This window comes from Silurus meridionalis, chromosome 25, assembly GCF_014805685.1.
Source record: "Silurus meridionalis isolate SWU-2019-XX chromosome 25, ASM1480568v1, whole genome shotgun sequence".
In the NCBI taxonomy this organism is placed as follows: Eukaryota; Metazoa; Chordata; class Actinopteri; order Siluriformes; family Siluridae; genus Silurus; species Silurus meridionalis.
In genome coordinates this window covers 12864646-12880668 of record NC_060908.1, presented here as the reverse complement: position 1 = coordinate 12880668, position 16023 = coordinate 12864646, and the positions used below count along the sequence as shown (strand labels likewise).

The following is a 16023-nucleotide window of genomic DNA, read 5'->3' as shown; positions in this document are numbered from 1 at the left end:
TATATATATATATATATATATATATATATATATATATATATATATATTAGAATGGAGTGTGTTGGTATATATTTACCCAGGTAGGCATTCACTTGCCCATGCTCTTTCTATGCCGATTATTCCATTTAACAGAAATGATTCAATGGGTCGGGCGATTTCAGTTTTCTCACGTTTTCAGGTAGAATCAGTGCCATGTAAAGAAGTCTTGACTTCTTCAGCATGAGGCCATTATTCAGTAGTTCAGTACAGTGTTTAATCGTGCTTGTGGGGTATTTTTGCCTTTAAATAAAAATATTTAAAAAAGCAAACCCTAAATAATACCTTGCCTGTCGTATGGATGTAAAATATGCGCCGCATGCCATAAAGTTCTCCTTTTTAACTCGCACAAATTCCCAATAATATTATGTATATCGTTCGGTCTCAGTTACACTCCATATTACGATCACTGCCATAGCAACTAGAGCTCTTTAAGTATTGTGATATGATTTCACTTTCTGTTTCAAGCACTTTCTCCATTCCTGGACTGAAGGCGGTCATATTGCGCCAAATTGTTTCCTCCCTCGTGTCGTATAGCTGTATGCTTCTGTGCAGTGATCGTGTTCCGTGATTTATTTAAAAGTATGGGGATATTAGAACGTGCTCATTCACTACATACTAGAGCCTGGACGTCACGTCGTTTTCCGAGCGCTTTATCGTTATAGCAGCATCGCCGTCATTTGTATGTTGTCGTAAATGTCGATGTGCCACATGGAAGCTTTGCTCTAAAGAAACTCCTGCAGATTCTGGTCGATTCCAGCCAACATAAATGTTATAGCTTGAGCTTAGATATCGTGATCCGACGCGTGATGTGCAATAGTGCGTGTTATTGCAATGCGCATGAGAAGTCATCGTGGGAAAAGTAGCTATATTCTCTCAGTTGTGGATCATTTTGTATTTTTTTATTTTTCAACATTGTCTAGATGTAAAACAAGCCAGTCTTCCTGTCCAGCGTCTTTAGATGCCACCACAGCCGACGCTCCTTCATGCATTCCACACTCTTTAGTCATTCCTTGCTATCTTTTTTGCTTCATGTATTTTTCATTTTTGATTAAATCCAATAAAATATGTCCCTGACCGTAGCGTCTGCGTCGTTTTTTTTGTTCTTGGGTTCGGAGATAATGCCCGTGATCCTGCTGACGCACGTGCCAGCCTGTAATCGCTCCACTTTATTAGAGCTTCCAGCTGAATACAAACAAAAAAAAAAAAAAAGCTTGACAGCTTAAAACAAGCTTTCCAGAAATATGATTCAACACCAAACAAACTATCGTTCCTCTATCCTACTGAGTGAGAAATAAAATGACAGTGTGCTTTTTGTAAGAAAATGATCTGCAGGGTTCATGATGGACCCCAAAAAAAAAAAAAAAAAAAGTGTCTTTATACATCTTATGCCATCAGTTTTTTTTTTTTGTTTTGTTTTTTTCTCTCTCTGAAAAAAAATGCAGCTTGATACTGAGAAATCACAAAGAGTAAACTTCTGGCCAGATGTCAAAAACAGTTCAAGCTTAAGTTACAAAATGCTGACAGTGGACACTTTTATTTGCCATATAATTACCTTTATGGTGTTACCATAGAAACAGTGATACGTCAAGTGAATTTCTAAAACTCAGTTTTATTTGTAGAGCACTGCTAACAGTGGACATTGTCCAAAGTATCTTAAACATAAATAATATAAAATATGAATTTATGTTAAAGCCGGTGGTATGAGGAAGAAACCTTGAGAGGAACCAGACACAAAAGGGAACCCATCATCCGGGTGGCACCGAATGTCCATTTATTAGTTTTATCACTGTTGAATTGTGTTGTTCAGTGAATGGGAACTTAAATGTTCATGCAAATTGCAGTCCTAAAACATCATAGCAGAATGTCTTTATGCATAACAGTCCAATCCATCCTTATAAATCTCCAGGTGCTCATTAACTTCATAGATCATTTGGATGTTCATGTGGAACCATCAGCTGCACAGGTTCTCAATTCACAGGTAGAGCATTTAAATGAATCAGGAAGATCCGAAAAGAGAAAGGGACAGGGGAGAAAAAGGGATAATTAAGGACTTTTTATTGTTGTTTATTATAGATCAGTTTTATCTTTTTATATCCTCAGTGCACAACCACTTGTACTGGTTGTATATACAAAAAGATGCACAGAATAAAATTTCATCACGCCTTTGATTCAAAAAGTCAAAATGCAAGACCACTTTCTTGCAAATAGATCCAAAACATAGAAAAAAGTAAATAAATCAACATTTTTGTGTTTCTTTTTTTTAATCATGCATCCTGCTTACTAAAGATAATGTCTGATCTCAGAAAGATTTGTGCCGCATTCCTGTCGATTTCACGCACAATTTACATTTCAGATTCCAAGCGTCCATCAAATCCAAATACAGCAGTTGGTAATAAGGGTTACTCTTAACCTCGTGCACAAAAAGTGCAGAAAAAAACGCACACACTGACACACACCTGGACACATCTGGTCACCGAGCGTGTAAGAAACGCGGCGGACAGGTATGGACCACGTGGTTACTTAGCAACAAGAGGAAAAGTCTGGGTTGCTAAGAAACAGCCGCCTTACTACAGCACGTCCAGAGACGCAGCATGCTCACATGTTCGGTAGTAAAGAAAACAAATAAATAAACAAACAATATCCTGTGAGAAATCTTGAGATTGAGTCTTTAAAAAAAAAAACTGCTCAGGTTTTTTGCATGGAAACAGTTTTGTATTTTTTTTGTCCTGAAAAAAAAATGACTAATAAATTTTAGAGCAAAAGCATGCGCAAAAGCATGTGCACGTTATAATCAAGTGAATGCGTGAAATGAAGCTTGGAAGCACGTGCGTATTTATTTCCCCTCGCGCCTGCGTCTAAGGCTGCGCTCGCGCTCTTAACAACAGCAATATATCTTATTATTTCGAGCCCGTGTCACACCGGAGGCGGAGAGCATCTACACAAGGAGGGAGGGAGAACCCGGAGAGCGCTTTCTGACCGACCGATCGACATGCATCTTTTTTTTTCTTCTTTTTTTTCCCTTTGCAAATCAGTCTGCGTATAAGAGCGCGCGCTCCGGGGCTCTCTGTGTGAGCTGCAAGATCGCGCGCGCTGCTTCTGCTGCTTCTGTTGCGTCCATCCTTGCAGGAGCACCGGGACCTGTTGTTTCTTCATTTATTGATTGATCGATTGATTTGTGTGTGTGTATGTGGGGAGGTGGGAGGTGGGGGTTTGGGTTTGCACCTCCAGAAACAGGAGGATGTCCCTTCCGGAGCGTTACTGCTGCTGCTGCTGCTGCTGATGGAGGCACCTGGCATGCCTACGCATCGGACGAGTCGGGAGCCAAAAGTCGTGAAAAGTCGGTCGGTTGGTTTGTTCTCTGTGGCGCAGAATCCAGCTTCCCACCTGGCATCGAGGGAAAGGTTTGTGAGGTATGCGTGCATATAATGTTTTTGTTTTTTTCTTTGGACTTTTATGACGTGCAAATCTGCATCTCACATAGCAACACAATAATAAGCCGTAAGATCGCGCGGGTTTCACGTATGGGCGGGGCATATATTAAAATTTAAATTAGCATAATATTTGTTTTACTTATACATTCGGTGTTGTTCAGTAGTAAAGGCATGTGCAATATCTATCTATCTATCTATCTATCTATCTATCTATCTATCTATCTATCTATCTATCTATCTGTTTGTATGTGTGTGTGTGTGTGTGTGTGTGTGTGTGTGTGTGTGTATGCACAAGTGTGCAATCTATCTATCTATCTATCTATCTATCTATCTATCTATCTATCTATCTATCTATCTATCTATCTATCTGTTTGTGTGTGTGTGTGTGTGTATGCACAAGTGTGCAATCTATCTATCTATCTATCTATCTATCTATCTATCTATCTATCTATCTATCTATCTAGTCAGTATGGCACTTTCTACTCATATCTGCTTTATGTCACAATATAAACCAGTGCATTTAGGTCTAGAAGTTATAATTACTACAGGGCTACTTGTACTATTTACAGCCCATTTACATTCCAGATTTGATGTGATTTACATTAGAGTGTGTTTGCTGCCTGCTGGTGTCAGGAGATAAGTGAGCAGTTAAGGGTCACGATTCAAAACCTTTACAACCATCAGATCAGCATCTCAAAGCTTTAAGCACTGAGCCATATTGTACACAGGTTTCAGCTGCAGCTCTTCCTTGCTCTGTCAGCTCGTCTGTATTCTGTCCATCTTTTGCAACGTGTTGCATGGTTAGCTATATTTTGTAATGAGGAACGTTTTGAGCTCTGTGTAAGCAAGGGAGACCTGAGAAACAAAATTTGTACAAGGGAACCCCATGCACCCCACACTTGGTCTGAGAATCCTTTTGGCATCTTTGTTTTTTCTTAACCGTTATTGTGTATGTCCCCTCTACTGAATATCATTTCAATAAGCAATCTTGATGTTCTGTATCTTTACATGGATGACACAGATTACAGCTCACTTTAATCTCATTCCTATCCTCTTCCTCTCTAGGGTCTCAGGTTTAGTCGTCATATGAATGGGGCTGTGCTGTGCCCAGCTCAGCTCCCTGTGCCCTGGTCAGGACTATGCAGGGCCCTGGTACCCTCCTGAATGCATTGGCCAGCAGTTTGCGAGAGCAGGGAGGGCGGTGGGGCCCACCGAGGCCGAGGTGGACGCAGTGCTATGCCCCCTCCGTTTCGGATAGCGGTGCTTGGAGCACAGGGTGTGGGCAAGACAGCCATTGTGCAGCGCTTCCTCTACGATGACTACAGTGACGCGGCCTCGTCAAGCCGCACACGCCGGGTGCATCTGTCTGCCGCTGTGCTCAACGGCCATGTGCACGACCTGCAGATCACTGACTACCCGGCCATTAGCAACTTCCCTGGCAGCTCCCTTCAGGTATGGTCTTTAAGTGTGTGGGGTTTTTTTAACTATTCGTAATGTTCTGTTAAAGCCATACTCCAAATATTTTTAACATAATTTCTGTCTTCTGTCTTGCAACACATTATTGAACCAAGAAAATGTGAAACATCAAACTTAAGCTGGTTTTTATTCACTAAAAACTCACATACATAATGTAAGGTGATTTAAATCAGTAAATGATAAAAATCCTTTAAACTTAAACATTTCTGCAGGATATGTTAGTGCCCAGGTAAAAAAAGACAGTGTTTGGAGTTTACCTTGGAATATAGAGATAATCTCTTCAATTGGAGATCACTCTATGCAGCTCAACAGCAAAAAGAGCCATAAAATTACTAAACAACTCAAGAACTTTGAGGCTGGATTTAGACTGTAGTTAATAACAGTCTACTACAATGGCTCAGGACCACTGCTTGCATTTAATCATTACACACCTCAGCAATGATAAATCTATAATGAATGGACATTTGGTGCCACCCAAATGAGGATGGGTTCCCTTTTGAGTCTGGTTCCTCTCAAGATTTCTTCATGCTATCTCAGGGAGTTTTTTCTTGCCACAGTCACCACTCTCATTAGGGACAAACTTACAATTATAAGGAATAAACTTATACATTCTTTTATAACCGCTTTATCTCTGTAAAGCTGCTTTGAGAAAATGTCCATTCAGCACTCTACAAATAAAAAGAAATTGATTTAAATTAAATGAACTATGAAAGTATACATATGTTTTTTGCATTTATATTTATCCCTAACAACAACTCCATTATGCTTTCCAGTAAAAATTGGTTCAACTGATAACCTTTTTATGAAGCATATAATCTTTATAGTATATAACTTTTAAAGGATTCCTTTCAATTTCACTGAATATTTATAGGGCAATATTGTGAACATATCATACATTATCATCAGGAGCAGTAGTGGCTTTAAAGGTCAGGGCTCCAATCCAGGAAATGAAAAGATGGTAGAATCTGATGTGATTTTCCTTTTCACACTTTGCACAGGTTTTCCCCCCCCTGCTGTAAAACTGTAGGAAGCCAGAGGTCATGTCATCTGCACACATCGGTGCTGTGTGATAATCATGATTCAGTTTTGCAGCCCAATGGCATCATTTTTAACAAGCAAAGCATTATTTGATAAGATATGATAATCCTGCTTCAGAGGAACATCCGCTTAACTGGGGCTATTTCAGTCCTCATTTTAATCTGCTGTTTCTGAAGAGGCCATTTCAAATGTAAGAACTGTGTAACAAAAAAAGACTAACGAAAAGACTAACAAGGCTTTTAAAAAGGGCACAAAATTATTTTCCGATCAGCATGAAAGTGTCTGGGAATTCATTTTAAAGCATGCTGTAAGCCTATTAAGCATGATCGTCCTGCCCTGCCTTTATAATGAGAAGAAACCCTTACAGATAGTACCCTCAGGGATCTCAGCAAGAGTCCCATATTACATCAGTAGTCTTCTGAGGTAACTTCTGAGGTAAAATCACCCCTCCCCCATCCTCTAGCCTTGATATTTAAGTAAACCGTATTTGTTTTGACTGACCCGTGCTACTAAATACCATCATTCCGTTAATTCTAAACCTTCTTACTCAAGTTGTACATAGTAGATTGATTACTACGGTGTTCCTCAGACTTAATAAGTGTTCACTCTTCCCCAAGATGGTAATGAGTTCATCCGGCGCTTGTTCTCAAAACTCGTCTTTAAAACGAGTGCTTATGTTAAAATACATGATACTTTTGTTCAAGCAGTTCTTTACCAGCAAACTATAATAACATGGATGGTCTCTGCACTCATCCTTTTATAAAAAATATTATCATTGTTAATAATATTACACAAAGGCAAGCAAACCAGTGGTAGTCAATAATACGCTATTTGAAATTCATTTTCACACCAGCGTGAAAGGAGTGAAGGGGCTCAGCTGGTCTTGGCACGTCTGTCTCCTGTTACCGCCCTCGCTTGCTTTCCTCAATGAATATTAGTTGAATATGTAGAAAGGAAGGCATGGAAAAAGTGTGAAATGTGAATATTAATGGTAGTGCTTGAGTATATTGGCACATCATTCTGACACTTTTATATATAGACCAAGTATTACCACAGACGGATACAAATGCATGCATGATTCTTTTTTTTTCCTTTTATAAAAAGCCTCATTTTGCTTTAAATAAATAATAATGTTGTTTTACCTCCTTAAGAGAATCGGATTTAATGGTTTTGATTCTTTTCCAATTTTTCCAAGTAATAGTATTCATTGTTTCCATGACTTTCCATGTCCAAGACAATACATCATATTTCTGAAGGTCATAAAGGCAGGTCACATGTCATGATGTCCATGTTGTCCATAATTATATAACTATGCGATAACATGAGTAATGGCACTCAAAGTAGCTATAAATGGTAACAAGTGAAACACTATTATATCGAAAAGACTCATATTTTAAAACAACAGCATTCACTTTTAAACCCCTTTTGTCACTCAGGAGTGGTCAGACGTTTGTTGCCGAGGCATACGCAGTGCGCATGTCTATATCCTGGTTTACGACATCTGCTGCTTCGACAGCTTCGAGTACGTCAAGACGATGCGCCAGCAGATCCTGGAGACCAGGTACACATTACATTATCTTCTTCTTCATGTGGCCGCTCCCGTTAGAGGACGCTACAGCGGATCATCTGTCCCCATATCAACCTTTCGTCCACATCTGCCTCTTTCAAATCAACTACCTGCATGTCTTCACCACATCCATAAACCTCATCCTTGGTCTTCTTCTTTTCCACCTGCTTGGCATCTCCATCCTTAGCATTCTTTTATTGATATACCCCATGTCCCTCCTCTGCACATGACCAAACCATCTCATTCTAGTCTCTCTTACCTCATCTCAGAAACGTCCTATATGCATGGTTTCTAAAATAAATATATACAACCTACCATGTATAATATAACATTTCAAACACAGCCACATGTGGACAAATTTCTTCAGTTCAAAATTATTATAAATGTCTCAAAAATCCATGTCTGAATGTCTATGTCTCTATTTAGCATGGTACACTTAAATAGATAGATAATATTGATAGCCTCCTTTCTCTTTCTTTATTTTTGTTTTCTCTCGCCTTTTTTATTGCTCACATGAACCTTTCCGGGATGTTATCACTCTCTGCGGACATCACTCGTTCCTTCTTTTTCCTCTCTTGATCTTTTGTGAGTCCTTTGATGAATGGTGGTCCAGATTTAATCACACAATGGTCACTTTGTGTCAGTTCGCCATTCTCAACTGCATCTCTATCACGTCCACAGCCACCTTTAAATGCGATTACAAGCCCAGAGACAGAACTTTGTCGAAGCTCACTGAGAAAAACACTAAACAACGTAGACTTATTCGGAAGGAAATCATAAAAAAATTAGTATAGCAATGTAAAAATATTTAACTGCAGCTGGGGTTGCTTATTGTTTGGATGATGATGATCCACCATTATGTGTTATACACATCCTGTCGCAGCCCAAAGACAAGATCTGTTCAGAGGAACAATCCCGATGCTAACAGCTGCCAAAAGCAAAGATAAAATATCACGAGAATTCAGTCACTTTACCTTTAAAGCATATTCATGGTAACAGAATTGGTAATGGAATTTTAGATGCAGATTTAAATGCAGATTCAGATTTCCAGGCGATGCAGTTACACACATTTCCACCTTTCCATCTGCTAGCGCTAATTGTTAATTGCTAGCTGGAGCCAAACAATTCTATGGCAAATTTTCCTGCTTGGAAACAACAGGGCTTGTTAGCTTTGATCAGTAAATCACAGAGAAAGACAGGCAGCTACAAAGGCTGCTTAGTGTTAAGGAAGAGTAGCAATTTGTGCAAACGAGGCTAGCCGCAGGGAAACCTAATAAGTCATGGTGACTTAAGGTTTCTGGATATGGATAGAGGAATAGGGCAACTGTGTCTGCTTGTACATGTGTGTGTGTGTGTGGAGACCAAAAACATATTAAGTACTTTTATTACTTTAACAAAGAGCAATTTAACGCACTCCATAATTAAACTGACAGAATTGAAATGATTGCTGTGCCATTTAGCCTTGAATCTCAGAAAACATGCATTTAATTATGCAGAAAATATGTTAGCTCCAGTAATTATGCTTAGATATCACTCTTACTTGGGGCTAAAACCATTTTGTGAAAAGCAAAGGACCACACCACCATGAATATAGTGAAGCATGGTGGTGATAGGATCATTCTTAGGTTTACCCTTGGTCTCTAGGTTAATTGTTTCATCTTTCTTATCTTGTCATAGACTCCCACCACACACCCACATGCATCTTAAAGTCATTGGCTATATTCTGTAGATTCACAGTCCCTGTTATGACAATATGGCCATCTCAGTTCCAGGGTATATTACTACATAATGTGCAAAACTTCAAGGGGGTGAATACAACTCTAAGACACTGTATTGCCACCACTCATTTCGATTGTTTGTTTTTGTAGAGTGCCTTTTACCTGTATTTACATACACACCAGTAGGACACAAATGGCACCCCAGTCGTAGAATCACCCCTCTGAAGTGTGAGACGGTGTGTGGGTGTTTTTATGAACACACTGACAAGTGTTTCTCGACACCGATAACATTTAGCCTACATGGTCGCGTGCATCTGTCATCGGTGCGTTGATTGATTGGATGCGATGGCATCAGCTGTCAAAGCTCGATTGCGTCAAAGGCGAGACGACAGCTCTGCCAGGGACAAAAAAAAAATTTGTTTTATCGATCTCGCCACAATTAGGTCTCATCCAGGCTGTCATGCCAACTGCTTACTCTTTTTTGTATCTTTTCGTCTCTCTCACTTTCACAAACATACACACGTCTGTACCAGAGTGACGTGATTATTGATGCAGGAACTAATAAAGTCAGACAACAGCTGGCTGGCTAATAAGACAACTGATCAAACAGCTCCTGTTTCAGGCAGAAATTATGACAGTTAATTAATCGTTCAAGTTGAACACCATTTTTGCCCAAGCTGTTGTTTAACCACAAATCTCACTTATTAAGGGAAAGCCTTTTTCTGTGCTGCGGGGATTTGTACAAAAGCTATGTGCCAACACTCGCATCTCTCTCACCACTTTAAAATCAATATGGAACCAAAACAGGGCCAAAAGTGGGTTTATTTTTGCTTGTGAAGGGATATTGACAAATACAAATTGAGCTGGCAAAATAACAAGTATTAAAATTTGATGTTTCCTTCACAGAGAATATGTGAAAAGGTTTTTCCATTATAAAGGATGTGAAAAAGAGTGTGTGCCACATTTTCCAAGACTGGATTTATGACCCTGTTTGGACTATACATGCTGTACAACCGTAATTTAAATGCAAAATTAACTTTGAAGTAGTGCATTACTGAAAAGATGAATGCATCATCAAACCAATCAATAACACGCTGAGCACGATGGCAAGCAAATTACTTAATGAGGGAGTGAATGGTGATTAGAGAACGCCGACTTTATAAAGTAATGAGTGAATAAATATTAGCATCAATTACTATGTAAAAGAAGAACCAGTCTTTTTTGAAAGGAGCAGATTGTGATTTTTTAAAGCTGTCTGCAGTGTAAGAGATAAACTACCATTGTGCTGAAAACATCTGATTATACATCGGATAGATAGGTCAAGCACCACTGCCACACTGTCAAGCTGCCACCTCTGGGTCCCTGAACAAAACCCGTAACCCTCAATGGCTTAGTTGTATAAAATAATGTCACTCTTGATAAAGCCCAAATCTACCATGATCAATTGCATGGCTATGGATTGACTTTGTCAAAGGTATTTTAAAAACCACAGTGGATTGTGTGCATTTTAAAACACTTTTCTTTCCTGGTATTTGTCCCTGGCGCACAATGTTCTAAATCACTTTTGCACAAAACTTCAAATTCATGAATTACACCTGCAGTCCCTTGAATCAAAATTCACCCCTTTCATCTTTTCCACATTTTGTACCAATACAACAAAGTGCTATATTTAACCGAAACCGAACTCTGCGCATTAATAGTGAAACACGGTGGTGGTGGCATTATATTTAGCTTCACTCTTGATTTCTTTTCTAGTTGGTTGCTTCTCTGTCTATTGTCCTCCCTAACAGTTGTCAGACTCCCTGACCCCAATTTTCCAACCCACTTCAATTAAATGGATTATTATGGGTAGATACTTAACCCAGATCTATTTCAGTTCCAGGCTGTTACCACACAAAATGTTGAAAAGTTTAAAGAGGGTACATGTTTTTTGCAAGGTCTGAATTTACAGCCACTTACCACCATGAATCCTCATCTATTATACCAATATTCTGCCTACTGTCATCAGAAATACACACTAAAATATCAAAATCTTTAGACACAACAAAAAAACAAACAGGAGCAGTAAATACATGTAGACTAATTGCAAAACATGCTGTAAATAAGCGCTGCCAACATCTGGATCTCTTGTCCCCTTGTCATTGTAGCTGGAATGGTAAGACATAGCAGATGTGTAGAGATCAGAGGCTACAAACTGTCACCACGTGTGATGGATGAGCAAAGCTCAGCCACCTTGCTCACTAAGACCCCAACACACTGTGCTGATTGACAGCGGGGAAGCTCGAGTCTAATGAGACCAGGCTGTCTTAACACACACACACACTTAGACGCATACTCACAGACAGAGTACACACTCACAGATTAAGATAAATTAGCTTGGATGACCGGGTCATGTTATTAATTAACATCTTTGCTCAAGCCAAATTAAACAAAGTATTAAAATTCCACTCAGAGACTCAGAGCTTTTGAATTCATTTGAAACACTAATTTTAGCTATTTCGAGTGTTTTCTGGTTCCTCTCGGGCCTTATTTATCTCTCTGGTGTACTTGCGAGAGGGAAATTCCTTTTCCTAACAAACTGTCAGAGGCATAACTGTGAAAGACATAAGTGGATCCACAAAACCGCTGTTATCTCGATATGTGGCAGACGGCAGTGATAGCCTATTACTGACATTTCTCTCTTTGACAGTTCAACGGTGTAGCGCTCCGTTAACCTCAGATTCAGACAGGTACTGCACAGGAGGTAATCCTCGGGAAGCCTGGACTGCCTTATTAGATCCTGCAAAATCTCTAGCTGGGATGTATTGTTTATTGACAGAATTTTGACCTCAAAACAAACAAAGAGCATCCACCGATGGGGAAAAATGAACTGTATAATTCCCGTTGATGGTTACAAAGCGCTGGCACTGGAGACTCCTTTGCAAAAGAAATAAACTAAATAAACATCAGAAAAATGCACTGATGAAGGAACAATGATTCTCCAGTGTTTTTAGTAAGTATTCACTGTCAGAGATTGGGTTTGAACCAGGGTTGATTGCATAAGAGACAGGAGCTCTAGAAGTTCACCACAGGGGGGTGTGAACCCAGATTCAGAAACAGATTCGGAAAGCACAAAAAAAAAGCACAAACTTGATCACAGCAAAAAGAATTATTCCACAAACACCGGTCCAAAAGAGAAAAGCAAAAAAAAATCCACAATTCAAAAAGGATACCAAAAAAACCCCTTCCTCAGGAAACCAGGAAAAGTCTTTCTCAAGGACTAGCAAAAATGCAGAAAACAGCTCTCCACAGAAAAAAGCAAAGAAAAAAAAACTATTCAGAAATAATCTATACAGGGATACAAGGATAGGGCAGGAGACGAGGGGAAACAAATGTGGGAAACGGACCACACGACTTCCAAACTGAAGATTCAAGACTAGCGGCACATACGTATATGGATGCTTTTGCTGAATGTCCTCCCTCAGACACCTTAAACTTGGCAGTAGAACTCGCTATTGGCTGTCTGGCCCCTGGGGTTGAATTCTTGATACACAATACCGCAAATGTCGAAAAATATGATGAGCGTTCGCTTGGTTGAGCTGCGGACCTGCCTTGCATTTTTCAGTCTTGGAGATGATGGGCTCTTCCACTGTAAATACTGTTGCTTCGTCCCAGGGTTGTATCCGTGCACACCGTGACAGAGTTCTTGGCAGAATTCGACGCTGCATTCCTTCTGCTCCTACTTCGCAAGCAGCCTTGAGACAAACTTGGCAGCTAAAAGGCGCATGTTCAAATCACACATGAGGATTGCCTGGACTGTTCCGTATGACACACCGACAATGGCAGCAGAATTGTGGATTGTTGTCTGACGATCATCATGCACAAGTTGACAAATAGTTTCGACATTTTCAGGGGTTCAGCTCGTCAAACATATTCCTGATCTCTCGTAGTCTTTCAGTGATGTTCTTCCGCTTATTGCAGCATCCCCGTAAACTTGCCGAATTATGTCAAACGATTCTTTGGCAGGTTTGCTCGTTTTCACATGGAATTTTCTGTTTGTTCTGGTTTTAACTTGCTGCCCATGATGAAATCTCAGATGTGATAACGCACACGGTAACGCACGTGGTCAGAATAGCAGCAGTTGCACAGCTCTCGATGTACACAGGACATGTCTTTTGGCACACTGACCTTGTGCTGTCATTTGTTGGCATGTTTCAAAACTAGTCTCGAAACTTTGCAATGCAACAGCGTACACACGGGTGATCAGACACAGGTGAAAACAATTAGCGATGAGTAAGGGACATATGGACACAGTAGTGACATCTAGTGGGTTAAGCGAGGCAAGACACAGATAATGGGGGAGGGGGAAGAAACAAAACACAAATCCTATGTTAGACTGAAACCAGTACCTGCATATCACTAGTGAAACATGATGGTGGTAGCAAGTACACAGAAATACACATCTTCAGTGTAAACTACCTGCAATTCACGTTTCTCTCATCATTAACATGAGCATGTTTTTGGTTTTTCACAGAGTAATGGGCGCGACCGAAACCCCAATCCTGATTGTAGGCAACAAGCGTGATCTTCAGCGAGGCCGGGTCATCCCACGCCACAACGTCTCGGACTTGGTGCGCAAGAGCTGGAAATGTGGCTATGTGGAGTGCTCGGCCAAGTTCAACTGGCACGTTTTGCTGCTGTTTGGGGAGGCTCTGCGGAGTGTTGGCTGCGCCCGCTGCAAACACTTGCACGCCACCGTACGCTTTCAGAGAGCGCTGCGGAGAGAGCGATGCGCCCTCATGTGAGGTGCGAGCTTGTCAAGGTGCCTCAAATGTTTCAAAAAAGAAACCCAGTTACAACTGTGATAATGAGCTCGGGTTGCCTCCTAGCCAAGGAATCCTGTCGTGGCTGTTTCGCTGAGGAGAAATTTGTCCTCTGTTCACACAAACTGCGTTCTAATGCCAAGAGGAATCCACAGATGTCGCTTGTCCAGGAAAAAGGCCGTTTGAAACGTTTCGACGGTGACTGATGCCTCAAAAAAAAAATAATAATCAGCTTTAATATCACGTTGCTCAAATGCAAATAATGCGTTTATGCTGGGGACTGCTTTGAGAAGCCCATTTCTGCTTTTTAACTCGGGCGTACACTGATGAATCTTCCAGTTCTTTTCAACAAAAATGCGTCTTTCGCTTTCTCTCTCATCATGGCTCATCGTGTGGTACGGGTGAATAAAACAAGAGCACAAAAATAAATAAATAATTATGTGTATGCCCAGTGGATACTTCCATGTTTTGACGTACCTGTTTAGCTCGTTCGGGTGCAATTCAGAAGTATCATGTTGTACGACAAGGCATGAAATATCTCCTAATTTCACTCACAAACGAAGTGTTAAAGCATGAAACGGGTCAGCAAATTCTGTGATATTCCTCACCGAGACCTAAGCAAACAAGGGGATTTTAAATGTTATTCTTCTTTAATATAAATTTCAACTTGACCTCAATTTTTCATTTGAAGGCACAGCGCAATATTGCCGAAAAATACGTCCCACCCTGAAGTTTGCTATTACGCCCCTGTGACACCTTTGATAATAGTTTTAAAAAAAAAGGCTTTTATACAATATTCTGTATTTGAATTCTGTATCTAACTCAAACAGTGCCCCAGCAAACTGAAACTTGAATTTCAGAAAATGGATTTTATTTGAAGAAACCTTTTTTTTTTTTTAAAGTAAAGACGGTTTATATGCATATACATTTTTATTTTCACAATATTGACTCACTGCTGACAGTAAATACATTTTCTCTCACAAAGGGTCAAATTTCAAGATGCATATGTATGGGCTATAATTTAAAAAAAAAAGGGTACTTAACTGTTTCTTTCTCTGTCACTGAGGATGTATGCTTATGCTACATCAGTATCTTTTACCTCTTAATATGTATGATTCAATTGAAAATGTGGATAGAGTGTGACAGAGTACAAAGTTGGACCCAAAAAATTATCTTTCAGACTTTTCCAGCTATATGTGGTCCTTCTTCAACACGAGGCGGCACACAATTGTAGAGGATCATTGGATGAGGGAACATTACATTTTCCAATGAACTGGGAGCGCCATAAAGATATGGTTTACATAGTAATAGTAAAAGATTTTAAGTGGCTTGACCTCAACCATTTATAATCTCAACCATATATAATCACCTACACCTGTACCTGATTTTACACATACCCTTATATCTGAATAAGCAAAAATCTCCACAAGCACACTCCAAAATCTAATAGAACATCTTCCCAGAAGAGTGGAGGTTATTATAACAGCAAATGTAGAATGGGATGCTCAAAAAGCACGTATGAATCTTGTGGTCAGGTGTCCAAAAACATTAAGCCACATACGTATGTGCATTTGTATTTAAAAAAAAAGTAAATACAATATAAAAGATACAAAAGTGCAGAGATTGTATGGTTCAGTATCCTTTTATCTGAGTTGCAAATGTCAACCTGGTTTTATATTTAAAAAGTATTTTTAATCAAGAATCCCTATTGAGAGGATCATTGATCATGCATTACGCTTTGAAAATCACCCCTGATAATCATTTTATTTTAAATCTCCATAACAATAAAGGTATCAGATATTGTATAAAATTAAAATCGAATTGTTTCATAAACAGCTGAAAGTCAGGATGTACTTGTTGCACTAAAATTGATAATAAATCATCTTGCTGGTATCAGATTCCAGATCATTTTTATGTAACCACAGTTATTTCTGCTAGAGTGGCCACAATAA

At 39.6% G+C, this 16023-nt stretch overlaps 1 protein-coding gene across 1 annotated transcript; it reads left to right on the top strand.

Moving 5' to 3' along the window:
* Nucleotides 1-1797: 1797 nt before the first annotated feature.
* On the top strand, nt 1798-15964 carry LOC124378745 (ras-like protein family member 10B). The gene is made up of 4 exons (XM_046838493.1): nt 1798-3449; nt 4536-4922; nt 7421-7545; nt 13783-15964. Exons 2-4 carry the CDS (start codon nt 4635-4637, stop codon nt 14051-14053), a joined length of 684 nt encoding a protein of 227 aa, XP_046694449.1. The 5' UTR covers nt 1798-3449; nt 4536-4634; the 3' UTR covers nt 14054-15964.
* Nucleotides 15965-16023: the final 59 nt, after the last annotated feature.

Coding starts and splice junctions, on each gene's coding strand:
- LOC124378745 (XM_046838493.1), top strand. CDS start 4,635: ATGCATTGGCCAGCAGTTTGCGAGAGCAGGGAGGGCGGTGGGGCCCAC. Junction 4,923..7,420: donor TCCCTGGCAGCTCCCTTCAG/GTATGGTCTTTA, acceptor TTTGTCACTCAG/GAGTGGTCAGACGTTTGTTG. Junction 7,546..13,782: donor CAGCAGATCCTGGAGACCAG/GTACACATTACA, acceptor GGTTTTTCACAG/AGTAATGGGCGCGACCGAAA.